Source organism: Oncorhynchus nerka, linkage group LG20 (assembly GCF_034236695.1).
Source record: "Oncorhynchus nerka isolate Pitt River linkage group LG20, Oner_Uvic_2.0, whole genome shotgun sequence".
NCBI classification, from domain to species: domain Eukaryota; kingdom Metazoa; phylum Chordata; class Actinopteri; order Salmoniformes; family Salmonidae; genus Oncorhynchus; species Oncorhynchus nerka.
Genome location: NC_088415.1, coordinates 40,090,552 through 40,115,714, shown reverse-complemented (window position 1 = coordinate 40,115,714; position 25,163 = coordinate 40,090,552). Strand labels below are relative to the sequence as shown.

Genomic DNA, 25,163 nt, shown 5'->3' with positions numbered 1-25,163 from the left:
TTGGGATGCAAAAATGGTTACTGAAAAGAGATATTATAACGCCCTGAGACCCTTTCATGGCCTCCGCAGAACCTACACCGAACCCTTTCCCAACCAAATCATTGACTAGAGCTCACAGAGCTCATATTTTCAGAGGGGAATGACTCCCCCCTCTCACCCTTCCCTTCACCCTACCTTTCCTCTCTAGCATGTTTTGAACTTAATCTGTGAACCAGCACGATACACGTTTGTCCTCCATCTAACACAAATGCGGTGAAGTACGCTGTTGCCTTGTAACGTGTGACTAATAGTGTAAGTAGTTGCCGTCAAGGAAGGTTTGTTTACCGCAAATAAACCTAGATATTTTCCGTCCATGAGGCCAATGCATGTTCCTTAACATAGTCTGACCATTGCGAGCTACACGTGTTACCTCATCCTTCCCTCTGCCCCCAGCACCTCCAATGGCAAAGTGCACATCGCCCAGGTGAAGGAGAGGAGTGTGGCCAGGAAGATCTATGACGCAGCCAAGAAGCAAGGGAAAACAGCTGGACTCGTTGCCACCAAGTCAGTCTGAGAGAGTATTTCATACCACAATCCATCTTTGATATGTGTTTTATTTCGGATTTCTTTGTTTTATGTGGGGAAAAGTACAACAACGCATCTGTATGGTAGACGTATGGACACCCGTCACCCACCACACTCATTTAAATCTTGTACTTGCCTGCTTCAAATTCTTTCCATTTCACCACGGTTTTCCAAGTCATTCTTTCACCAGTTACCACCGCCACCACTCCAATACCTCTCTCTTGCTGTGTCTTCATCTCAGGGAGAGGGAGATCGAGAAGTTCCGCATGGCGGTGAGTGTTCCCTCAGGGAGCCGGATTTCCTTCTCGCTGTCCTACGAGGAGCTGCTGCCCCGCAGGTTGGGTCGCTATGAACTGATCCTGGGCCTGAGGCCTGGAGGACTGGTCACTAATCTCACCCTGGATGTCAGCATAGCAGAGAGGACGGGACTCCGCTTCGTCAAGGTCCTCCCGCTGAAGTCCAGCCGACGGCTCTCCAACACTGTCACAGGTAACATAGGAAAAGGCAGCAGTTATTGTTTGTCGTCAAAGTAAGCAGTGCTAGTTTTGACACAAGCAGCGTGTTTGAGGGGATCATACCCTACTTCCGGGTTGGAGCGAGCAGTCGCATCCGCACTTCGGTCTGCACTTCGGTCTGCAGGTAGTATAACTTTTCATTACATTTCATTATAGTACAACGGTTTGATTTGTCTAATCTTAGCAATTTCTTCTTAGCTAGCTACATAGCCGTCTTTGTATCAAAGATAATTGCGTAATTATCGTATTTCGTCGTCCTAACGTATCTGCCCAGCAGCTAGCCAGCTAGCTAACGCCCACCGTCTACATAGCTAGCTACATAGCCGTCTCTGTATCAAAGATAATTGTGTAGATAATTGTGTAGTCTAGAGCGATTTTCTAGGTTACCTAGCCAGCTATTGTCGTTCTTTTAACGCAACGTAACATAATCAACACTGCTAGCTAGCTAGCCAGCTAGCCCCTGAATCAACAACGCAGCCAGCTATTTGTGGTCCTTAACGTAGGAGACACTGCTAGCTAGCCAACAGCTAGCCAACGTCTACCGATTAGAACTCAACAACCCGGTCGCATTCCGCCTCGCTCCACAGGTAGTATCACATTTTCATTTCATTACAGTACAACAGTTTGATTTGTTTGATCGTAGCTAGCTACATAGCTAGCTACATAGCCGTCTCTGTATCAAAGATAATTGTGTAGTCTAGAGCGATTTTCTAGGTTACCTAGCCAGCTATTGTCGTTCTTTTAACGCAACGTAACGTAATCAACACTGCTAGCTAGCCAGCTAGCCCCCGAATCAACAACGCAGCCACTGCCAGCTAGCCTACAAAGTCAACAACGCAGCCACTGCCAGCTAGCCTACTTCAGCAGTACTGTATCATTTTTAATCATTTTAGTCAATAAGATTCTTGCTACGTAAGCTCAACTTTCTGAACATTCGAGACGTGTAGTCCACTTGTCATTCCAATCTCCTTTGCATTAGCGTAGCCTCTTCTGTAGCCTGTCAACTATGTGTCTGTCTATCCCTGTTCTCTCCTCTCTGCACAGACCATACAAACGCTCCACACCGCGTGGCGCGGCCACCCTAATCTGGTGGTCCCAGCGCGCACGACCCACGTGGAGTTCCAGGTCTCCGGTAGCCTCTGGAACTGCCGATCTGCGGCCAACAAGGCAGAGTTCATCTCAGCCTATGCCTCCCTCCAGTCCCTCGACTTCTTGGCACTGACAGAAACATGGATCACCACAGATAACACTGCTACTCCTACTGCTCTCTTCGTCCGCCCACGTGTTCTCGCACACCCCGAGAGCTTCTGGTCAGCGGGGTGGTGGCACCGGGATCCTCATCTCTCCCAAGTGGTCATTCTCTCTTTCTCCCTTACCCATCTGTCTATCGCCTCCTTTGAATTCCATGCTGTCACAGTTACCAGCCCTTTCAAGCTTAACATCCTTATCATTTGTCGCCCTCCAGGTTCCCTCGGAGAGTTCATCAATGAGCTTGATGCCTTGATAAGCTCCTTTCCTGAGGACGGCTCACCTCTCACAGTTCTGGGCGACTTTAACCTCCCCACGACTACCTTTGACTCATTCCTCTCTGCCTCCTTCTTTCCACTCCTCTCCTCTTTTGACCTCTCCCTCTCACCTTCCCCCTACTCACAAGGCAGGCAATACGCTCGACCTCATCTTTACTAGATGCTGTTCTTCCACTAACCTCATTGCAACTCCCCTCCAAGTCTCCGACCACTACCTTGTATCCTTTTCCCTCTCGCTCTCATCCAACACTTCCCACACTGCCCCTACTCGGATGGTATCGCGCCGTCCCAACCTTCGCTCTCTCTCCCCCGCTACTCTCTCCTCTTCCATCCTATCATCTCTTCCCTCTGCTCAAACCTTCTCCAACCTATCTCCTGATTCTGCCTCCTCAACCCTCCTCTCCTCCCTTTCTGCATCCTTTGACTCTCTATGTCCCCTATCCTCCAGGCCGGCTCGGTCCTCCCCTCCCGCTCCGTGGCTCGACGACTCATTGCGAGCTCACAGAACAGGGATCCGGGCAGCCGAGCGGAAATGGAGGAAAACTCGCCTCCCTGCGGACCTGGCATCCTTTCACTCCCTCCTCTCTACATTTTCCTCTTCTGTCGCTGCTGCTAAAGCCACTTTCTACCACTCTAAATTCCAAGCATCTGCCTCTAACCCTAGGAAGCTCTTTGCCACCTTCTCCTCCCTCCTGAATCCCCCCCCCCCCCCCCCCTCCTCCCTCTCTGCAGATGACTTCGTCAACCATTTTGAAAAGAAGGTAGACGACATCCGATCCTCGTTTGCTAAGTCAAACGACACCGCTGGTTCTGCTCACACTGCCCTACCCTGTGCTCTGACCTCTTTCTCCCCTCTCTCTCCAGATGAAATCTCGCGTCTTGTGACGGCCGGCCGCCCAACAACCTGCCCGCTTGACCCTATCCCCTCCTCTCTTCTCCAGACCATTTCCGGAGACCTTCTCCCTTACCTCACCTCGTTCATCAACTCATCCCTGACCGCTGGCTACGTCCCTTCCGTCTTCAAGAGAGCGAGAGTTGCACCCCTTCTGAAAAAACCTACACTCGATCCCTCCGAGGTCAACAACTACAGACCAGTATCCCTTCTTTCTTTTCTCTCCAAAACCCTTGAACGTGCCGTCCTTGGCCAGCTCTCCCGCTATCTCTCTCAGAATGACCTTCTTGATCCAAATCAGTCAGGTTTCAAGACTAGTCATTCAACTGAGACTGCTCTTCTCTGTATCACGGAGGCGCTCCGCACTGCTAAAGCTAACTCTCTCTCCTCTGCTCTCATCCTTCTAGACCTATCGGCTGCCTTCGATACTGTGAACCATCAGATCCTCCTCTCCACCCTCTCCGAGTTGGGCATCTCCGGCACGGCCCACGCTTGGATTGCGTCCTACCTGACAGGTCGCTCCTACCAGGTGGCGTGGCGAGAATCCGTCTCCTCACCACGTGCTCTCACCACTGGTGTCCCCCAGGGTTCTGTTCTAGGCCCTCTCCTATTCTCGCTATACACCAAGTCACTTGGCTCTGTCATAACCTCACATGGTCTCTCCTATCATTGCTATGCAGACGACACACAATTAATCTTCTCCTTTCCCCTTCTGATGACCAGGTGGCGAATCGCATCTCTGCATGTCTGGCAGACATATCAGTGTGGATGACGGATCACCACCTCAAGCTGAACCTCGGCAAGACGGAGCTGCTCTTCCTCCCGGGAAGGACTGCCCGTTCCATGATCTCGCCATCACGGTTGACAACTCCACTGTGTCCTCCTCCCAGAGCGCTAAGAACCTTGGCGTGATCCTGGACAACACCCTGTCGTTCTCAACTAACATCAAGGCGGTGGCCCGTTCCTGTAGGTTCATGCTCTACAACATCCGCAGAGTACGACCCTGCCTCACACAGGAAGCGGCGCAGGTCCTAATCCAGGCACTTGTCATCTCCCGTCTGGATTACTGCAACTCGCTGTTGGCTGGGCTCCCTGTCTGTGCCATTAAACCCCTACAACTCATCCAGAACGCCGCAGCCCGTCTGGTGTTCAACCTTCCCAAGTTCTCTCACGTCACCCCGCTCCTCCGCTCTCTCCACTGGCTTCCAGTTGAAGCTCGCATCCGCTACAAGACCATGGTGCTTGCCTACGGAGCTGTGAGGGGAACGGCACCTCAGTACCTCCAGGCTCTGATCAGGCCCTACACCCAAACAAGGGCACTGCGTTCATCCACCTCTGGCCTGCTCGCCTCCCTACCACTGAGGAAGTACAGTTCCCGCTCAGCCCAGTCAAAACTGTTCGCTGCTCTGGCCCCCCAATGGTGGAACAAACTCCCTCACGACGCCAGGACAGCGGAGTCAATCACCACCTTCCGGAGACACCTGAAACCCCACCTCTTTAAGGAATACCTAGGATAGGATAAAGTAATCCTTCTCACCCCCCTTAAAAGATTTAGATGCACTATTGTAAAGTGGCTGCTCCACTGGATGTCATAAGGTGAATGCACCAATTTGTAAGTCGCTCTGGATAAGAGCGTCTGCTAAATGACTTAAATGTAAATGTAAATCAGTTTGAACAAGGCAAGTTGCATGATCACTCATCTGGATCACAGTGATGAGTAGGTATTGTATAGTAGGATGCAATGTACATGTAGTACACCTCAAACATGCACATTGACATGGGTGTTCTCTGGTCTTCCTCTCCCATCCAGGTGAGACAGAAGCCCCAGCCTCCACTGAGATCCAGCAGAACCCTTGTTGTGCCCGTGTTCATTACAACCCCAGCCTGCAGCAGCAGAGCAGTGTCACCTCGAAGGGACTCAACGCTGACTACATCATCCAGTACGATGTAGAGCTCAGCGACCTCATGGGAGACATCCAGGTCAGTGCACAAAACACACATACGCGCAAGCACTACACACTGTGTAGGCCCAAACTCTTTCACAACAAATACTGTACAAAGACGGTATCTAGCGAGGCAATCATCTAATCCAATGAGGGATTCTTCTCTTCTGTTGGCCTGCCTCAGGTGTTTGATGGATACTTTGCCCACTACTTTGCACCTCGGGGGCTTCCTGTGGTCCCCAAGGATGTCATCTTTGTCATTGATGTCAGTGGCTCCATGATTGGCACCAAGATCAAACAGGTACAGTAGATGTTTTACCCCTCTCAAATTGCATCCAGCTACACCTCATTCATTTAGACAAGAATGACAACATTGACACTACATTATATCAATAAAATGATCATTTCTCTTCTCACTCTGTATTGGTGTGGACCAGACAAAGCAGGCAATGTCCACTATCCTGGGAGATCTTCGTGAAGGGGACCACTTCAACATCATCACCTTCTCAGACAAGGTCCTCACCTGGAAGAAGGGTCGCACAGTGAGGGCCACGCGGAATAACGTACGAGACGCTAAGGAATTTGTCAAGAGGATCATCGCTGAGGGATGTGAGTGGGATTGAGTCTGATGTGCTCGAATTGCATTATATCTGCAGCAACCTGACAAGACCGCTAAAACACGGCCTGTATTCCATCTTCTGTCTCCTCTTCTGCATCCTCTCTCCTCCATTTCCTCCACACCTCCCTCTCTTCTCCACACCACCTTCCCTTCTCCACGCCACCTTCCCTTCCCTTCTCCACGCCACCTTCCCTTCTCCACGCCACCTTCCCTTCTCCACACCACCTTCCCTCTCTCATCCTCCAGGGACCAACATCAACGCGGCCCTCCTCTCAGCCGCCCAACTGGTCAACCCCTCTGCCTCTTCCTCGTCCTCTTCCGGTGGCTTCCGTCGGGTCCCTTTGGTCATCTTCTTGACGGACGGTGAAGCTACCATCGGCGTGACGTCCGGCGAATCTATCCTTAGCAACGCTAAGAGCGCTCTGGGTTCCGCCTCTCTGTTTGGCCTGGCCTTCGGAGACGACGCCGACTTCCCCTTGCTGCGGCGCCTGGCACTGGACAACCGTGGCATGGCGAGGATGGTGTACGAGGACACAGACGCCGCACTCCAGTTGAAGGGATTCTACGATGAGGTAGCCAGCCCGCTACTGTCAGACATCCAGCTGACCTACTTGGACGACCAGGCCTTCGACGTCACCCGCTCCCTCTTCCCTAACTACTTCCAGGGCTCAGAGCTGGTGGTCACTGGGAAGGTCAAGCCAGGGGTCAGGAATCTGAAGGTTGGTATCACATCATGTTGTAATTGTCCATTGTTTTTACCATGAGTTGATGGAACATTTAATTTTTGGGGAAATATTGATATTGATAAAGCTTTTGTTTTATTTGCTTCTCTTCTCTTCCCTTCTCTATTCCCTTCTCTTCTCTTCATTTCTCTTCTCTTCTCTTCAGTTCTCTTCCCTTCTCTATTCTCTTCTCTTCTCTATTCCCTTCTCTTCTCTTCCCTTCTCTTCTCTATTCCCTTCTCCTTTCCTCTCTTCCCTTCTCCTCTCCCCTCTTCTCTTCATTTCTCTTCCCTTCTCCTCTCTTCATTTCTCTTTCCTTCTCCTCTCTTCTCTTCTCTTAATTTCTCTTCCCTTCTCCTCTCCTCTCTTCATTTCTCTTCCCTTCTCCTCTCCTCTCTTTTCTTCATTTATCTTCCCTTCTCCTCTCTTCTCTTCACTTCCCTTCTCCTCTCCTCTCTTCTCTTCATTTCTCTTCCCTTCTCCTCTCCCCTCTTCTCTTCACTTCTCCTCTCTTCTCTTCATTTCTCTTCCCTTCTCCTCTCCCCTCTTCTCTTCATTTCTCTTCCCTTCTTCTCTCCTCTCTTCTCCTCTCCTCTCTTCTCTTCATTTCTCTTCCCTTCTCCTCTCCTCTCTTCTCTTCATTTCTCTTCCCTTCTCCTCTCTTCTCTTAATTTCTCTTCCCTTCTCCTCTCCTCTCTTCTCTTCATTTCTCTTCCCTTCTCCTCTCCCCTCTTCTCTTCATTTCTCTTCCCTTCTCATCTCTTCTCTTCATTTCTCTTTCCTTCTCCTCTCCTCTATTCTCTTCTTAGGTGTCTCTGACAGCCAGTGACTCTAAGCAGAAAGTGAAGATCGAGAACGACGTGTTGGTGTCTAAAGGAGAGGAGAATGGGACAGCCTACTCCATGGGCTGCCCTGGGGGCATGGGTGGGATCTCCAGCTTCGTACGTCGTCTCTGGGCTTACTTCACGATCAAAGAGCTGCTGCTGGCCAAACTGAACAGCACCGACCTGGTCATGCAGAAACTGCTGGGCGAGAAGGCAACCAACCTCTCCCTCAAGTTCAACTTTGTCACGCCTGTTACTTCCCTTGTTGTAGTCAAGCCTGATGCAGATGAAATTCCTACCACAGTGTCAACTACGACAGCTCAACCCGCCACCACAACTACCACCAAGCCCACCAACACCACTAGTAGAGCTACTACAACAACCACAGTTGCCCACACTACTGCCACCGAAATAGCCTCCCCCATCCCTGTGAAAAAGCCCAGGAGTAACGAAGCTAAGCCAGACCCTCTTGTCACCAAGCATCCACCTCCCCAACCTCCACCTCAACCCAGAAAGGCCTCCACCCCACCCAGCGTGGCAAAAACAGTGGCTCCACCATCCCCCAAGAAAACCACTAAGACTAGCTCCCCCAGCCCCAGTGCCGCCAAAACCGTCCATGCCCCTCTCTCGGGAAAAAACCCCACCCCTCCTCCCAGCTCTCCTAAAACTGCCCCTGCCCCTCCCGCCAGGATATTCTCTACCCCCCTGGCCAACTCGCTCAAAACAGCTGCCGCACCTGCACCTGGGAAAACCACAACCACCCCTCCACCCAACATAGTAAAGACCGTCCCTACCACATCACCCACCACAGTTAAGACTACAGTCCCTACAACTGTGAAAACCACTACCTCCACTACCACCCCCACCTCAGTCAGAACCGATCCAACCCCTGCTCTACAGCCTTGGAAACCCGCCACGCCCCTTCCCATCTCTGTTAGAACAGTCCTCCCTCCAGTTAGAATACCCCTCTCCTCCTCCTCTTCAGAGAATGCCACCATGTCTGCCACTGACGCCCATCCACCTCAGGTTACCACATTCCTGTACAGTGTTCTGTCCGTCGCCCCTACTCCAGCACCACAGGGCCGTAACACAGACCCAGTCTCAGATGTGGACCAGATTGCCACCTTTGTCTCTGCCACATTTGCCCCCATGCCAGGCATCACAGACGGGCCTAAACTGTGGGAGGCTGCAGGACTACTGGGTTGGTATTCCACTAATCTTGGAAACTCAGAACTAAAATCTCACAGGTGCTAGATTAAGTTCTGAGGGCAGATGTTTTAGAAAAGGGCGTAAGTAGGGCGGTAGCTCCATCCCCTCTCTCTCTCTGCAAGTGTAAGGGCTAAATGTCCCCTCCTCTTCCAAAATGTTAAAGATGTGAGCCACTGTGATATCGTGATTTATCCAAATCATCAATTACAAAAACCAGCCCTCCAGAACAATATTCCTTGTTAGTCATTGCGTCCCACAGTCTGTTGACAGATGCTACGATACCATTTATGAGATTGGTTTTCTCGCTCTCTGTCAATCTCACTTGGAACTTCAACTACTACAATGCAAAGTAAAGTTGATAATACTTGTCTTAAAGGATACATTTTTAATTAAATAACAGTATTGCATATTATATGAATTGTGTTGCATCAGGTATTGAACTTACAGTCCATATCTTGTACCTGTAAATATTAGTACAATTGAATGCAGCACCGGCACTATCAATCCACCATTTCTGGCTGAATTGTGACATGTTCCTCTTCTTTCCACCAGATGTCTCCACATCCATCCAGATCCATAGAAAAGGTGAATCAACCATACCAGAAGATTTCATCATTCTGTTTCAGCTCTGTTGCACAAATGTCCTGAAATATAATTCTTGAAAGGGATACATGCTGTATTTGAATACAGAGATAATGGGTAGGAGGTTAAAAAGTGATGAAGTAGTCCTTTAGTGTATCACTGTCTCAATCTGTGTTTTCTCCATGTCTCTCTACCTTAGATATGGACCGAGATAAAGGTGAGTTCCTCTCTTACTTCCCTGCATTGACAAACCAATTCATTGCATCTTCAAAGCTGTCGTTTCCTCCTATAGAGATTCTGATGAAAGCCCCTCAGACCAACTCAGGGAGAGGATATTTTTTGTACTGTGTCTGTCTGGTGTCTAATGATGACCATATGATTGGATCTTTTAGATTATGATGCAACCTACGACCAAGACTACGACCTCAACTATGATTCCTGTAAGTCACAGTTGACTAATATGTAGAACTATTTAGTTGTGTTGGCAATAGGGATACTTTGTACGTTCCCTCAGTTGATACAGATATTTAACACGCTTTCGGAATTTGTATCTTTTCAGGGGATGAATCAGCATCAAATCTTTGTAAGTATTTCATTGTTTTTCTGTGTAGTCTAGCATAAGATCAATGTACTTCAGAGATGTTAGTAGGCTCTGATCTGTCATTGGTTTCAGTGCTTCAGAAAGATAACACGCAGTCTCAGTTGTACCTGTTGTCCTTCCAGTGCCAGGCCCCACCTCCAGACTGAGTTCTGTCAGAGTCTTCTCCTCTTCTGGTAAGGGGCTTACACTTTAACCAGTAACATAACATAACCAGTAACGTAACATATAACTGTAAAATCTGTTTCTCACCTTTGTCTTTATGTTCAATGTTTTTTATTTTAGTTGATGGAGACCCTCATTTTATGGTCCAGCTCCCCAAACTGAAACAGAATCTGTGTTTCACGGTGGACGGCAGGGCCAACGACGTACTGAGACTGCTGGAAGACCCAGAGAGAGGTTAGTCAGCACAGACTACCACAAACAAAAGTCCAGAACGGTAGTCTTATATTAGTGGCATGTCATTGAATTTAAAACATGTGCAGTATAATCTACTTTAGAAGGACCATAACATTTTATAGGCACACAGTATATTAAAATGGGATCACATTAAAGAACACCTACATTCTGCCTTCCTCTCAGCTAACCCATGCCTTCCTCTTCCCCTCAAGGTATCACGGTGGACGGCCATCTCATGTGGGCTCCGTCCAAGCAAGACGTAGAGGACCGCTCCCGCACTTACTTTGACAAGATAACCATCTCCACTGCCATGGGCGGGCGCGGCGGGCTGGGTGGCATAGTGATCACACTCTCATTGGACGCCGTGGTGGTGGAAGGGGAGGGACGGGACACCCTACCCACTAATCTGCAGGGATCTGTAACGAGGCAGGGCGTGGCGGTATCTGTGGACACCACAGATGACATCCATCAGAGCTGTCGGATCGAGCTGGCGAAGGATATTTGTTTCCTGGTTCTGTTCCACCACTACAAACAGCCCAGCTACCTGCAGATGGCGCACCTCGGGTTCTATATCACTGATGGACAAGGCCTCTCTCCTTCAACCCAAGGCCTACTGGGTACGTTGTCTTTAAACCAGTTTCCTTGACTTGTTACATACACCTGGCCCTAAAGTGTTGCTGTATAAAAGGCTATGGGAAAATACATATGTTGTGATTGACTGCCCTCTCATTGTCCCCTCTTTCCAACAGGCCAGTTCCAGCATGCGGACATGAGTGTGACGCCGGTGAAGGACCCTAGTGACACACCGCCCCAGCCTAGTAAAGAGGGGGTCCTGTCCAGGGGGGTGCTGAGGTGGGGGGCGATTCACGTACCCATCACCCTACAGGACAAGACCCTGAAGGACACAGTGAGGAAACGTCACCTGGGCAGGTGTTGGGTCGTGCCCAAGGCACAGGTGGAGAAACTGTTGGGTCATCCATACCAGAGCTACCTGGTGGATAACATGTAAATACTATTTTCAAATGTCCATCCAGTATTAGCACTCCACTTAGAATACACATGCCTAGTACATTGCTTCATACTAAGTGGTATGCTAGTATAGAGATTGGAACCGAGCCACTCATCTAGCTACCAACACCTCAAAGCTGGGCAGCTCAGGCCAATGGGAAAATACAGTGTCTCTGCAAGGACAAACAGCACTGTGACTAGTGTGCTGCTGGCTAGCCTTCAATACCAACATGACATAGTGGGTTATTACTCTCTCTCCTCTGAAAGTGTGCATGAATTCATGTTCATGATTATGAAAATGAGAGAGAGACAGAGAGAGGGACACAAAGAGAGACAGATACAAAGACAAAAGAGCGAGAGAAATAGAGAGAGAGAGACAGAGATTGAGTCCAGTAAGAAATCTAAAGAATGATGAGGTAATTCTCATAGGTGTCCGACATGGAAAGATAATATAGGAGATGGGATGAGGTCATTGCACCAGTGTCTTTCTGAAATAACAACAGGGGACAGACTTCTTCTGCTGTTAACGTGGCAACAGTTAGATATGTTAATTGTCTCTATACCTCTGCAGACAAATGCTGCTTGATCTTGACATACAGCTAAATCCAAACTCTCATTCGCAAAAAATCATATGCTTCATAAGGACAATTTATAATTCCAATGTTATAACAAATATATGAATAGATAATTTGATTTTTTTAGCAATGTGTCATTTTATATAGAGGGTCAGAGTTGTATTTTAATTGTTTCAGTTTTATTGTGAAGTATAAGTTATAAAAGGACTAAATCTTATTTTAAAAAATTGTCTATGGAACTCGTCTATCGGAGTAGTTTTACACAAAATCATTCACTTCTGTTGAAACACAGACACTTTGGATTTCACTTTTCAGGTTTTGCCATGTGCTTTTATTATTTTTTTCTATAATTTCGTTCATAAGTTTCATTTTATTTGTTTGTTACACAATACATTATTAGGCATTGTTCACATACTAGTGATCAAACAAAGGACTGTGAGTTGTCTGCTACTCAGACTGACCGATGTTTTCGTCAATGTCAAGGGATATCATCGATATAACATTTGTCAAAGGCAAAAACTCTTAAATTAATACAGTACAACCACATTGTAGGCATTTGTTTTGTTTTTTTTAAGAAAAAAAAGAGAAGAAAACATCTGGTGGTGAGGAAGGGGAAAAAGGTTCAAATATAACTAGATAAGCTTGCAGAGTAAACTTAACACTATTCCAGTAATCACCAAGATAACATGATTCCAGAATGAAATTCACACAAAGTGTAAACTGTGCACAGTCTTCAGACATGTGTCTGAAAGGTTAAAAGCGTGAAATGGACCCGATGATCGAGGGCCAGAGACTGTTGCTATCGTCCTACTGTTATCCATCCCAACCTGTTATCAGACCTGTTAATAATGCTTAACCCACGTAACACTAATAATAACCACTAAATCAGGTGAAACATGACACAGTAAACGACAACAAAGCAAAAACAAGTGACATCTGCATATATGCATCCCTCTCAGATCAGTTCCGTTATGATAATATAACAAATTAATCGCAGAGAAGCAGAGTCAGCGTTTCACTTAAACCTTCCACCACAAGAACACGTTGAATAAGTGAAATGAAATAAATAAAAAATACCATTATAATAATAAGACACATAAAGCCACCCCGAACTTGTGATAACTGCGTCGTTTAGAGATATAGTTATGGAGGGACTACAGGAAGGGAGAGGCAATCGTTCACACTAGCTTCCACCGTGTTACTGTCATCATATGTTTGAAGGGTAAGGTTTGCCGCCCACCATTTGATATGTACTGTACTGTAAATAAGTAACCACGCCGCTGATCCACACCTCAAGACAATGTCACACATGGAAACATAGATGAAGAAAAACACCGCTAACTCCAAAGGATCAGACAGAATGGCGGTTAAGGGAAGCTACAATGGGGGGAGACTGACGTAGGAGCACAGCCAAGTCCACAGGACCACTGGAGTTATTATACCATGTGAATAGATGGACTGGAATTCTAAAGATTCTATCTCTATGTAACAATGTGTGGGTAGTAGTTAGTGGAAATACAATGTGCACAGTTAGCAGTCATGAAATACACAGGACATTTGCTGCATCAAGTCAATCAACTGACATCAATTATCGCTCGAAGGACAGGAATAATCGGCAGATTACATTGTTTTTAAATAGAATGAAATGATCGCATTTTTAGAGAACCCGAACATATTGAATAAGACCCCAAATTAAGGCTAAAACCAAGTAAAAGCATATTGGTTCATACTCTGGGGAGGCACTTTATACCATGGCCTCAGGACGTTTTGTAATACTGCATCCTGTTAAGTGTTTTACATTTTGGGAGTGTCAGTTTTTTCCCTCCACTAGCCACTGTAAGGTTGCCTGGCAGGAGTTCAAAGGGAATTAGTCGCTCTGTGTGACATATGCAACAAGGGTTAGTTTGATCATAACATGATCTGGTGCTTCCTTTCACGACAAGCCGAGAGTTCAGTCTGCCGTCTTTAACACAAAAGTGACACTTTCCTGATCTCAAGTCTGCGACATTCCCGAGCTACATTGGTTCTTATCACCTTCCTCGCATCTCAACGTGTCGTGATCTGATCGGACCTCCCTTTTTTGATTAAAACACTCTCATTCCATGACAAACTCTTCCATACTTACTCATAAAACCTCACCAACATGCCTAACCTCCGGACAGACCCTCACAGTTAAATCTCTCGCTTTTCTGCACCACAATTGACCTTTTTTCACTGTTTGACCTCAAAGTCCACTTCGGAGTATCCGTCCATGTTTCCGTTTCAAATTCAGTAAACTTCATAACTTCAGCAAGTGAAAATGTGCCCCAAATATTACGAAATAAAACTCATAATGGTGTAAATACAAAGGTAAACCGTTCAAAACTGTACCTTGGACATCACACAACAGACAAGAGAAACAAAACGTGGTTTTAGGGACAACAGAACAGTTAGCCACCGGTTAGCTTGTCTGCTAGCGCAGGGAACACAACAGCACTGCAAAGTGAGCACTATCAGTTTAACAGAACAGCCCATTGATATATCAATAACTTTTCATTTTTAAACATTTTGTCTGACCGAGAGAGATATTTGCTGAAAAAGGAGCAATCTATGTAAATAAGTAAGATGGGCAACAGACCAGTAATAGACGAGAGTGAAAGCAGGGTTGACAGGATGGAATGATCAGTGTGAGAATGGCCCAGCCTTCAGAACGCTGCTGTGTCATCATGTTCTATGTACAATCCTACTATGTGTAAAATATGCATGCATGTCGATTAGAGGTGACATCCAGAGCAGAGGCAAATCACTATTTATGACCAAACTGTCTTTTCAAAAACAGTTTCCACTTCAAATTTTCTAGTTAGTCATTCATTCATTTTACATCAGAATTCAGACATTCTTGCAATGTCATTGACCTTGATATGAGAAAAATACTTTGAAATTGCCACAACAATGAATCAGTCTACCTCTAATGATAATAGTTTAGACATGTAGTTTATAGATAATCAAAAATGGAATGAAAGACCATATCAACCCTGCATTTCAGTGATAGATATAGGGAATGTGAGCCTTGGAACGATGTGTGTGAGTGTTTCAAATGTGTTTGAGTACGGAGACCTCAGGAAAGGGAGGGACATGAGCAAAAGGAGTCAGAACCACACACACAGAACCTAGAACCTCCTAGAACTCCCTAGATCCATCACCACCCATTACCTAGAACCTTCACTTATTCAGACTCCCCCACTATCTCCCAAATACAGTACCCAGCTTAATACACTACCCTTACAGTACCCTAGCCCTATCTTTGTACCGTCCTACCCTCTATGATATGATCTCTTTTCTATTTAAAAACCCCTTCTCACTCCTCTCTCCGCCTCTCCCTTTCCCTGATGCTCCTCCCTCCTCATTGCTCATCCTCCCCAAACACATCGTTCTGTTTGCGCTTCATGTTCTCAAAGTCAAAGTCGCTGCCTGTCATACGCTTGTAGATGTCCTTGATGTCGTTGCAGGTGGTCTCGAAGTGAGTGGTGGCGTCGTAGGCTGACGAGGCGAATATCTGAACGAGACACAAAATCCCACAGGTTTTCTTTCACTCCAATGCCTTGTCCTAAAACATGTCTCATAAATAGTCGTATAGAAATATAGACGGTAGTGTATATCTAGATGTGTTTGACTCACCTGGCTCTCAGTACCGTCATCTGTGGGCTCATAGAGGTCACTGAGGGACACAAACCTGCAGATAAAGAGGGGAGACATCAGTTATTATTTCACAAAAACGTCCTTACTGCTATTCATTTCATTAATTTGTGATAGCACACATCAAATCAAATCCAATTTTATTTGTCACATACACATGGTTAGCAGATGTTAATGCAAGTGTAGCGAAATGCTTGTGCTTCTAGTTCCGACAATGCAGTGATAACCAACAAGTAATCTAACTAACAATTCTAAAACTACTGTCTTATACACAGTGTAAGGGGATAAAGAATATGTACATAAGGATATATGAGTGAGTGATGGTACAGAGCAGCATACAGTAGATGGTATCGAGTACAGTATATACATATGAGATGAGTATGTAGACAAAGTAAACAAAGTGGCATAGTTAAAGTGGCTAGTGATACATGTATTACATAAGGATGCAGTTGATGATGTAGAGTACAGTATATACGTATGCATATGAGATGAATAATGTAGGGTAAGTAACATTATATAAGGTAGCATTGTTTAAAGTGGCTAGTGATATATTTACATCATTTCCCATCAATTCCCATTATTAAAGTGGCTGGAGTTGGGTCAGTGTCAATGACAGTGTGTTGGCAGCAGCCACTCAATGGTGGCTGTTTAACAGTCTGATAGCCTTGAGATAGAAGCTGTTTTTCAGTCTCTCAGTCCCAGCTTTGATGCACCTGTACTGACCTCGCCTTCTGGATGATAGCGGGGTGAACAGGCAGTGGTTCGGGTGGTTGATGTCCTTGATGATCTTTATGGCCTTCCTGTAACATCGGGTGGTGTAGGTGTCCTGGAGGGCAGGTAGTTTGCCCCGGTGATGCGTTGTGCAGACCTCACTACCCTCTGGAGAGCCTTACGGTTGAGGGCGGAGCAGTTGCCGTACCAGGCGGTGATACAGCCCGCCAGGATGCTCTCGATTGTGCATCTGTAGAAGTTTGTGAGTGCTTTTGGTGACAAGCCGAATTTCTTCAGCCTCCTGAGGTTGAAGAGGCGCTGCTGCGCCTTCTTCACGACGCTGTCAGTGTGAGTGGACCAATTCAGTTTGTCTGTGATGTGTATGCCGAGGAACTTAAAACTTGCTACCCTCTCCACTACTGTTCCATCGATGTGGATAGGGGTGTTCCCTCTGCTGTTTCCTGAAGTCCACAATCATCTCCTTAGTTTTGTTGACGTTGAGTGTGAGGTTATTTTCCTGACACCACACTCCGAGGGCCCTCACCTCCTCCCTGTAGGCCGTCTCGTCGTTGTTGGTAATCAAGCCTACCACTGTTGTGTCGTCCGCAAACTTGATGATTGAGTTGGAGGCGTGCGTGGCCACGCAGTCGTGGGTGAACAGGGAGTACAGGAGAGGGCTCAGAACGCACCCTTGTGGGGCCCCCGTGTTGAGGATCAGCGGGGAGGAGATGTTGTTGCCTACCCTCACCACCTGGGGCGGCCCGTCAGGAAGTCCAGTACCCAGTTGCACAGGGCGGGGTCGAGACCCAGGGTCTCGAGCTTGATGACGAGCTTGGAGGGTACTATGGTGTTGAATGCCGAGCTGTAGTCGATGAACAGCATTCTCACATAGGTATTCCTCTTGTCCAGGTGGGTTAGGGCAGTGTGCAGTGTGGTTGAGATTGCATCGTCTGTGGACCTATTTGGGCGGTAAGCAAATTGGAGTGGGTCTAGGGTGTCAGGTAGGGTGGAGGTGATATGGTCCATGACTAGTCTCTCAAAGCACTTCATGATGACGGAAGTGAGTGCTACGGGGCGGTAGTCGTTTAGCTCAGTTACCTTAGCTTTCTTGGGAACAGGAACAATGGTGGCCCTCTTGAAGCATGTGGGAACAGCAGACTGGTATAGGGATTGATTGAATATGTCCGTAAACACACCGGCCAGCTGGTCTGCGCATGCTCTGAGGGCGCGGCTGGGGATGCCGTCTGGGCCTGCAGCCTTGCGAGGGTTAACACGTTTAAATGTCTTACTCACCTCGGCTGCAGTGAAGGAGAGACCGCATGTTTTCGTTGCAGGCCGTGTCAGTGGCACTGTATTGTCCTCAAAGCGGGCAAAAAAGTTATTTAGTCTGCCTGGGAGCAAGACATCCTGGTCCATGACTGGGCTGGGTTTCTTCTTGTAGTCCGTGATTGACTGTAGACCCTGCCACATGCCTCTTGTGTCTGAGCCATTGAATTGAGATTCCACTTTGTCTCTGTACTGACGCTTAGCTTGTTTAATAGCCTTGCGGAGGGAATAGCTGCATTGTTTATATTCGGACATGTTACCAGACACCTTGCCCTGATTAAAAGCAGTGGTTCGCGCTTTCAGTTTCACGCGAATGCTGCCATCAATCCACGGTTTCTGGTTTGGGAATGTTTTTATCGTTGCTATGGGAACGACATCTTCGACGCACATTCTAATGAACTCGCACACCGAATCAGCGTATTCGTCAATATTTTCATCTGCACATTTTCATCAGCACATTGTACGTGCTGAGACAGTTTTGGACAATACAAGACAATCAGAGAAGAGGGAGAAGAGTAGAAGAAGAGGGGAGAAGGGTAGAAGAAGAGGGAGAACCGTAGAAGAAGAGGGGAGAACCGTAGAAGAAGAGGGAGAACCGTAGACGAATAGGGAGAAGAGTAGAAGAAGAGGGAGAAGAGTAGAAGAAGAGGGAGAAGAGTAGAAGAAGAGGAGAGAAGGGTAGAAGAAGAAGGAGAAGAGTAGAAGAAGAGGGAGAACCGTAGAAGAAGAGGGAGAACCGTAGAAGAAGAGGGAGAACCGTAGAAGAAGAGGGAGAACTGTAGAAGAAGAGGGAGAACCGTAGAAGAATAGGGAGAAGAGTATAAGAAGAGGGAGAAGAGTAGAAGAAGAGGGAGAAGGGTAGAAGAAGAGGGAGAAGGGTAGAAGAAGAGGGAGAAGAAACGTACTTCTGGTCAATGGGCTCCAGCAGCTCCAGAGCAGGTTCTATCTCAGCCTCAGGTTCACTGGTCTCCACGGTGGTGCTGACGATGGCGATGTACTTTCCCTGGGCCGCCACGTTGTGGGCGTAGGAGATCATACACACGTAGATGTCTGGAGGAGAGAACACACGTTAGAACATTGAGTATTCAATTCAGATTTTACAATTGGACATTCCTCTCTTCAACTCTCTTTTCCTCTCTTTTTCCCCTCTACAAAAACTGCTTTTATTATCGTCTCTGTGAGGTAAACTTACTGTTAGAGAGAAAATCTCTACATCATGACAAAAGGAAGTCAGAAACATCCCATCTTAGTAAACCTGTACTTGGTCCACTCCTCACCTGACTTGCGGTTGACCTGGTTCTGAGGGATGATGATCTGACAGGAGTTGGCGTCGTTGGTGTTCTTGATGGGGTGGCTGAGGATACAGATGACCCTGATCACCTGACCTGCCTTACGCACTCGGTCCTGGATGTAGCTGGGGTCACAGATCAGCTGTTTGCACCGAGCCACCTGACAGGGGAGGGACAATATAGAAGACAATGTCAATCGAATATATTCACATAATGTATTTTCCCTCTTCTACCAATTGTATATGTTTCCCTCAGTGTATTATCAACCGTCTTGACCACTTTACTATATAGTCAAGAGATTGTGATTTTATAAAACGGATTCAATTGCGATTTTACCTCTCCCTCAGACTTCACTCCCACCACATGGCCATCCTCCATTACTATCTCCTCCACTGGTTTGTTGAGCATGTAGGTTCCTCCATAAATTGCACTTAACCTAAAAATGTATGAGAGAGAGACTATGATTTATACTATATTATCAAATATGGCAAAAATACTCTACACTATTGAAGACATTTTACATTTACAATTTAGTCAGTTAGATCATTTTATCCTGTGACAGAGTGATCAGAATTCAACATGGAGAGCTTTGTCTAACTAAAGCCAGGCCATAAGGATTTAGGGATTACACATTTTACACACAGACCTGGCGAATCCTTGAGGCAGCTCCCCAAGGCCATAGAGGGGGTACAGGTAGGGGCTCTTCCCATATCGGGCCAGGGATTCACTGTACAGCTTGATGCGGTTGATGGTCTCCAAACAGGGCACATCAAGGTAGCTAGAGTTGGGGGATAGAGAGAGCCACATGATCAATAAGAGTCAGGGTTGGGGTCAATTCCATTTAAATTCAAGAAGTAAACTGAAATTCCAATGCATAAATGTTGAATTGCAATGTCAGTTTACTTCCTGATAGGGATGATAGTGCCTCATCTTATTAGGAGATTAGTGATTAGTAATAGATTTAAGTGCTCTTACTCGTCTGTCCTGTAGAGGGCCAGGGCGTGGCCAGTGAAGTCGATGACATCCTGACCCAGGTCAAACTTCTTGTACACATCTTTCATGGTGGTGACTTTGGGGTCGACGCCCTCGAAGGTCTTAGGGTCGTTCTCGTCAAAGTTAGCCACAAACACTAAGAATTTCCGGAACCTTCTCTTCTCAAACATACCCATAAGATCTGGACAAGTAGTGAAGACAAAGACATAATATACTATACTGTACAAAGCAGAACAATACTAATTCAAGAGCACAAATCTAAGATCACATATTTTGTAGTACATATAGTGAACACACATCACAATCTATAGCACATTGAAACTTACTTGAAGCTAGTGCCTCAGTCTCAGTTGAGGGCACTTTGTAGATTTTTCCTCCCTTGTACACAAAACTACCCTCCACTACTTTGAAGTCCAGGTATCTTGTCACCTCGGTGTATAGCAGCATCTTCACAAGCTGACCTGTTTTTATTGGATTCACAGACAAGAAAGGGTGGTCTTCATTTAATTACTCCAAGATTTCACCGTGTTTCATCAACAGGCACGATGGAGATGAAGATTGACATCTCCCATCTTATCCCTATGATGTGGTGACGGTCTGCATATGGGTATGGTGGGTATGGTGAGTAAGGCTAGTAGCTAAGGCTAGTAGCTAAGGTGACCATATTTGGAAATGAGAGGGGGGGGGGGGGGGGGGGGGCTAAGCAGAACAATTTTGGGGTTTGTATGGAACTATATTTGACTATCACTTTTCACTATAGGCCTTTCAAATAGTTTTATTAGTTATAAAACAGAAATGGATTATCCCTCGACAGTTTCCTTAATCTTAGCCTATCTAGTAATTTTAGAATCATCCAAGTTTGGTAGCCTTTGCTTCTTTTTTTTGTTGCCATGACCATGGTTGTCCATGTGATGGTTACAATGTATCACTTATCAAATATTCTCATGAGGTCCAAGGCAAAGCTGCAGGAGAAAAAAAGTTTGCTGCAGGGACAGGCAACATCTTTCACATGCATGCCTGATTGGATACACCTTTTGATTATTGAAAAATCAGCCTCAATATAACTTCAGAGTTGTGTTATTCTGAGGGCTAATCTGGGACATTTCCAGACACAGCTCTAGCTGGGGAGAGGACACCAAAATCAGGGACTATCCCCAGAAATTGGGGACGTCTGGTCACCCTGTAATAGGGTTCCCCAACTGGTGTTAGATTTTGATTTGGCCCCAAAGTTTTCTGAGAAGAAAAAATAAAATAAATATATATATATAATGTGCATATATATATATATATACACTACCGTTCAAAAGTTTGGGGTCACTTAGAAATGTCCTTGTTTTTGAAAGAAAAGTACACGTTTTGTCCATTAAAATAACATCAAATTGATCAGAAATACAGTGTTGTCACGCCCTGGTCGAAGTATTTTGTGTTTTTCTTTATGTTTTGGTCAGGCCAGGGTGTGACATGGGTTTTTGTATGTGGTGTGTAGCTTAGTGGGATTGTAGCTTAGTGGGGTGTTCTGGGAGAGTCTATGGCTGTCTGAAGTGGTTCTCAATCAGAGGCAGGTGTTTACCGTTGTCTCTGATTGGGAACCATATTTAGGCAGCCATATTCTTTGGTTGTATTGTGGGTGATTGTCCTGTGTGTCTTGATGTCCTTGTTAGAGGTTTGTAGACACATTTATAGGCTGTTTTCGGTTTTCGTTTCGTTTATTGTTTTGTTGAGTTTGTGTGTTGATTCGTGTTAAGTTGTTTTATTAAACATGGATCGAAATCTACACGCTGCAGTTTGGTCCGACTCTCCTTCACCAGTAGAAAGCCGTTACAAGTGTAGACATTGTTAATGTTGTAAATGACTATTGTAGCTGGTAACGGCTGATTTTTAATGGAATATCTACATAGGCGTACAAAGGCCCATTATCAGCAACCATCACTCCTGTGTTCCAATGGCACATTGTGTTAGCTAATCCAAGTTTATCATTTTAAAAGGTTAATTGATCATTAGAAAACCCTTTTGCAATTATGATAGCACAGCTGGAAACTGTTGTTTCTGATTAAAGAAGCAATAAAACTAGCCATATTTAGACTAGTTGAGTATCTGGAGCATCAGCATTTGTGGGTTCGATTACAGGCTCAAATTGACCAGAAACAAAGTACTTTCTTCTGAAACTCGTCAGTCTATTCATGTACTGAGAAATGAAGTCTATTCCATGCAAGAAATTGCCAAGAAACTGAAGATCTTGTACAACACTGTGTACTACTCCCTTCACAGAACAACACAAACTGGCTCTAACCAGAATAGAAAGTGAAGTGGGAGGCCCCTGTGCACAACTGAGCAAGAGGACATTAGAGTATCTAGTTTGAGAAACAGACGTCTCATAAGTCCTCAACTGGCAGCTTCGTTAAATAGTACCCGCAAAACACCAGTCTCAACGTCAATAGTGAAGAGGCGACTCCGGGATGCTGGCCTTCTAGGCAGAGTTGCAAAGTAAATGTCATATCTCAGACTGGCCAATAAAAAGAAAAGATTAAGATGGACAAAAGAACACAGACACTGGACAGAAGAATTCTGACTAGATGCCAGCCTCCCGGCGGTTCCAACCATCATATCGTTGTGAGACGCAGAGTAGGTGAACAGATGATCTCTGCATGTGTGGTTCCCACCGTGAAGCATGGAGGAGGATGTGTGATGCTTTGGTGGTGACACTGTCAGTGATTTATTTAGAATTCAAGACACACTTAACCAGCATGGCTACCACAGCATTCTGCAGTGATATGCATCCCATCTGGTTTGCGCTTAGTGGGACTATCATTTGTTTTTCAACAGGACAATGACCCAAAACACACCTCCAGGCTGTGTAAGGGCTATTTGACCAAGAAGGAGAGTGATGGAGTGCTGCATCAGTTGATGCATCCGGAAAAGCATCCAACAAGCATCCAACAAGTGCTCAGCATATGTGGGAACTCATTCAAGATGGTTGGAAAAGCATTCCAGGTGAAGCTGGTTGAGAGAATGCCAAGAGTGTGCAAACCTGTCATCAATGCAAAGGGTGGCTATTTGAAGAATCTCAAATATAAAATACATTTTGATTTGTTTAACACCTTTTTGGTTACTACGTGATTCCATATGTGTTATTTCATAGTTTTGATGTCTTCAGTATTATTCTACAATGTAGAAAATAGTAAAAATAAAGAAAAACCCTTGAATGAGTAGGTGTGTCCAAACTTTTGACTGGTATATATAACTTTTGTGTATATATATATCATTTGTTTATATTATTGTTGGACATGAAAGACTCTCAAAACACCATCAAATCAGCTCCATGTGACTTTAATTTTGGAAATCTGTTCCAAAGTCTAGCCCCCTAACCATCCGCTGAAGAAAAGAATCGCCCCCCGGCCTGAATCTATTTAATGATCCCTGCCTTGTAGTGAGCAACAGGAGTCATGATTGAGGCTGTTGGTGTACTGGTTGGTTTTGCTAATGGTAATATTCATGAATTTAATGGTTTAAATGGTATCTCTCTCTCTCATGTGTAAACTAAAAACAAATCCCACAACTGACCATTGGCCATTAGAAATTTGGGGATGAGGTCCACATTCCAGTCTCTTCCACGACCCATAGACTCTGGAGGGCTGTCAGGCAGCTCAAAGCGCTTGTACAGCTATGGAAGGAAAATATATGCTTGAGTGAAAACATCAATGAAGACTATTATTTTTCTAACAAATGGCAAACTATTAACCTGGGGGCAGAAATAAAAGTAAAGTACAAGAGAATAAGTATTTGACATAGACAATGGAAAACATGAAATATGATTGAATATTTGAATAGATATTAACACATAAAGTGATGACCATTAGATCCACAATGTTCCCTGCCCTTACCTCTTCCAGAGGGGTGATGGAGGAGCTTTCACCTCCATAGTAGGGGTTCCTGTCCATGTGCAGCACTTTCTTTCCATTCACAGACATGATCCCAGAGAGGATGCATTCCTTAAACAAAATGAAAAGCAAAATATGAATCAACATTCATATTGGAAAAGCAATTGTGTGTGTGTGGGTTTGTGTGTGAGAGAGAGAGATAGAAAGAGTGAGAAAGAATGTGTGTGTGTGTGTGTGTGTGTGTGTGTGTGTGTGTGTGTGTGTGTGTGTGTGTGTGTGTGTGTGTGTGTGTGTGTGTGTGTGTGTGTGTGTGTGTGTGTGTGTGAGAGACAGAGAGGAAGTAGTGAGATAAAGGAGGGGTGTAGGAGGGAGGGACAAGATGTGTGCACACGTGAGCGGATGTCTCATCCATAAGAATAATAGTAATAATCATACTCATAAAAACAAATCATTGTAATGTAAATAAAGAAAATAAACTTGTGCTCTCTTTGCATATGTACTGAATATTATATTGTTCATATTCACTCAGGCTATATCATTAACTTGTCTAAACAAAAATAAATACAAAATATGACATTGTACATCCATCGTAAGATGTCGGCTTTGTCATTGTAAAGTCGGTACACATTGTGCGATAACAGGCGACACATTATACAGTTCTTCGGAGAGGTTCTATTAATTAAAACCGTTCTCAGGCCTGCTCAAATACTGTTCAATGAAGGCCCACTACACCATCACACAGGGGTTACGCCTAAAGATGCTGCACAACGAATGAAGAATGCATTGACAACACAAATGTATCCAAAGAAATAGCCTAGCTATATCGTTTGATTTATTATTGAAAGATATCGTATCAGCTTTTGTGCAGATAGGCTATTTATCATCACATTTCCTTAAAGTCAGCCATGGACGCAGTTGCTCTGATCCATTGCATTATTGGATGAATAAAGGAACATAGGCAAACTTCATAAATGTTAAGTTTAGTATGCAACATCACCAAGCCAAGCCCTAATATGAAGCACTTACTGTGAGTCCGGTTCCCAAAACGATCACGTCATATTCCTCATCCATGTTGTATCACCGTCTCTCCTGTCTCGCCCTCTTTTGCCTTGTGAAATTTCAGGGAAATTGACAGGAAAAGAAACCCAGTTGGAAGAACGAACGCAATTTATCTCCGTTTCTTTTGGGCAAGTGTATGCCGTTTTAAGTTTGTATTTATTTATTTATAAACAGTTTTAATTGATAAGTGGAATCTGGTCCACACACTGTCACCGGCGAGAACTACCAAAAATGGCCCTAACCGTGGAACGCTGTG

The 25,163-nt window shown here is 45.5% G+C and overlaps 2 protein-coding genes across 2 annotated transcripts in view; one reads left to right on the top strand and one right to left on the bottom strand.

Annotated features, from left to right (window-relative positions):
* LOC115101907 (inter-alpha-trypsin inhibitor heavy chain H6-like) overlaps window positions 1–14,330 on the top strand; it is a 26,437-nt gene extending 12,107 nt beyond the window's left edge. Inside the window, exons 4-18 of the mRNA XM_065005493.1 lie at window positions 433–543; window positions 806–1,053; window positions 5,308–5,477; window positions 5,625–5,741; window positions 5,878–6,049; window positions 6,306–6,778; window positions 7,591–8,806; window positions 9,367–9,399; window positions 9,596–9,613; window positions 9,789–9,836; window positions 9,956–9,979; window positions 10,120–10,170; window positions 10,280–10,393; window positions 10,606–11,010; window positions 11,143–14,330. Coding sequence (XP_064861565.1) covers window positions 433–543; window positions 806–1,053; window positions 5,308–5,477; window positions 5,625–5,741; window positions 5,878–6,049; window positions 6,306–6,778; window positions 7,591–8,806; window positions 9,367–9,399; window positions 9,596–9,613; window positions 9,789–9,836; window positions 9,956–9,979; window positions 10,120–10,170; window positions 10,280–10,393; window positions 10,606–11,010; window positions 11,143–11,402 — 3,460 coding nt within the window. The 3' untranslated portion in view covers window positions 11,403–14,330. The remainder of the gene's footprint in view (window positions 1–432; window positions 544–805; window positions 1,054–5,307; window positions 5,478–5,624; window positions 5,742–5,877; window positions 6,050–6,305; window positions 6,779–7,590; window positions 8,807–9,366; window positions 9,400–9,595; window positions 9,614–9,788; window positions 9,837–9,955; window positions 9,980–10,119; window positions 10,171–10,279; window positions 10,394–10,605; window positions 11,011–11,142) is intronic.
* LOC115102503 (rab GDP dissociation inhibitor alpha) lies at window positions 12,536–25,163 on the bottom strand. The gene is made up of 11 exons (XM_029622527.2): window positions 24,875–25,163; window positions 23,852–23,959; window positions 23,532–23,631; window positions 20,297–20,431; window positions 19,953–20,151; window positions 19,624–19,755; window positions 19,314–19,413; window positions 18,966–19,137; window positions 18,594–18,738; window positions 15,634–15,688; window positions 12,536–15,511 (listed from the first exon to the last, which is right to left on the bottom strand). Exons 1-11 carry the CDS (start codon window positions 24,917–24,919, stop codon window positions 15,359–15,361), a joined length of 1,344 nt encoding a protein of 447 aa, XP_029478387.1. The 5' UTR covers window positions 24,920–25,163; the 3' UTR covers window positions 12,536–15,358.

Bases quoted from the DNA above. Each gene is read 5' to 3' on its own strand.
- LOC115102503 (XM_029622527.2), bottom strand. From the start codon at position 24,919: ATGGATGAGGAATATGACGTGATCGTTTTGGGAACCGGACTCACA. The intron at 23,960-24,874 runs GTAAGTGCTTCA...ATTTTGTTTAAG, and splicing joins TTTTGGGAACCGGACTCACA to GAATGCATCCTCTCTGGGAT. The intron at 20,432-23,531 runs GTCAGTTGTGGG...CAATAAAAACAG, and splicing joins CAAATTTCTAATGGCCAATG to GTCAGCTTGTGAAGATGCTG.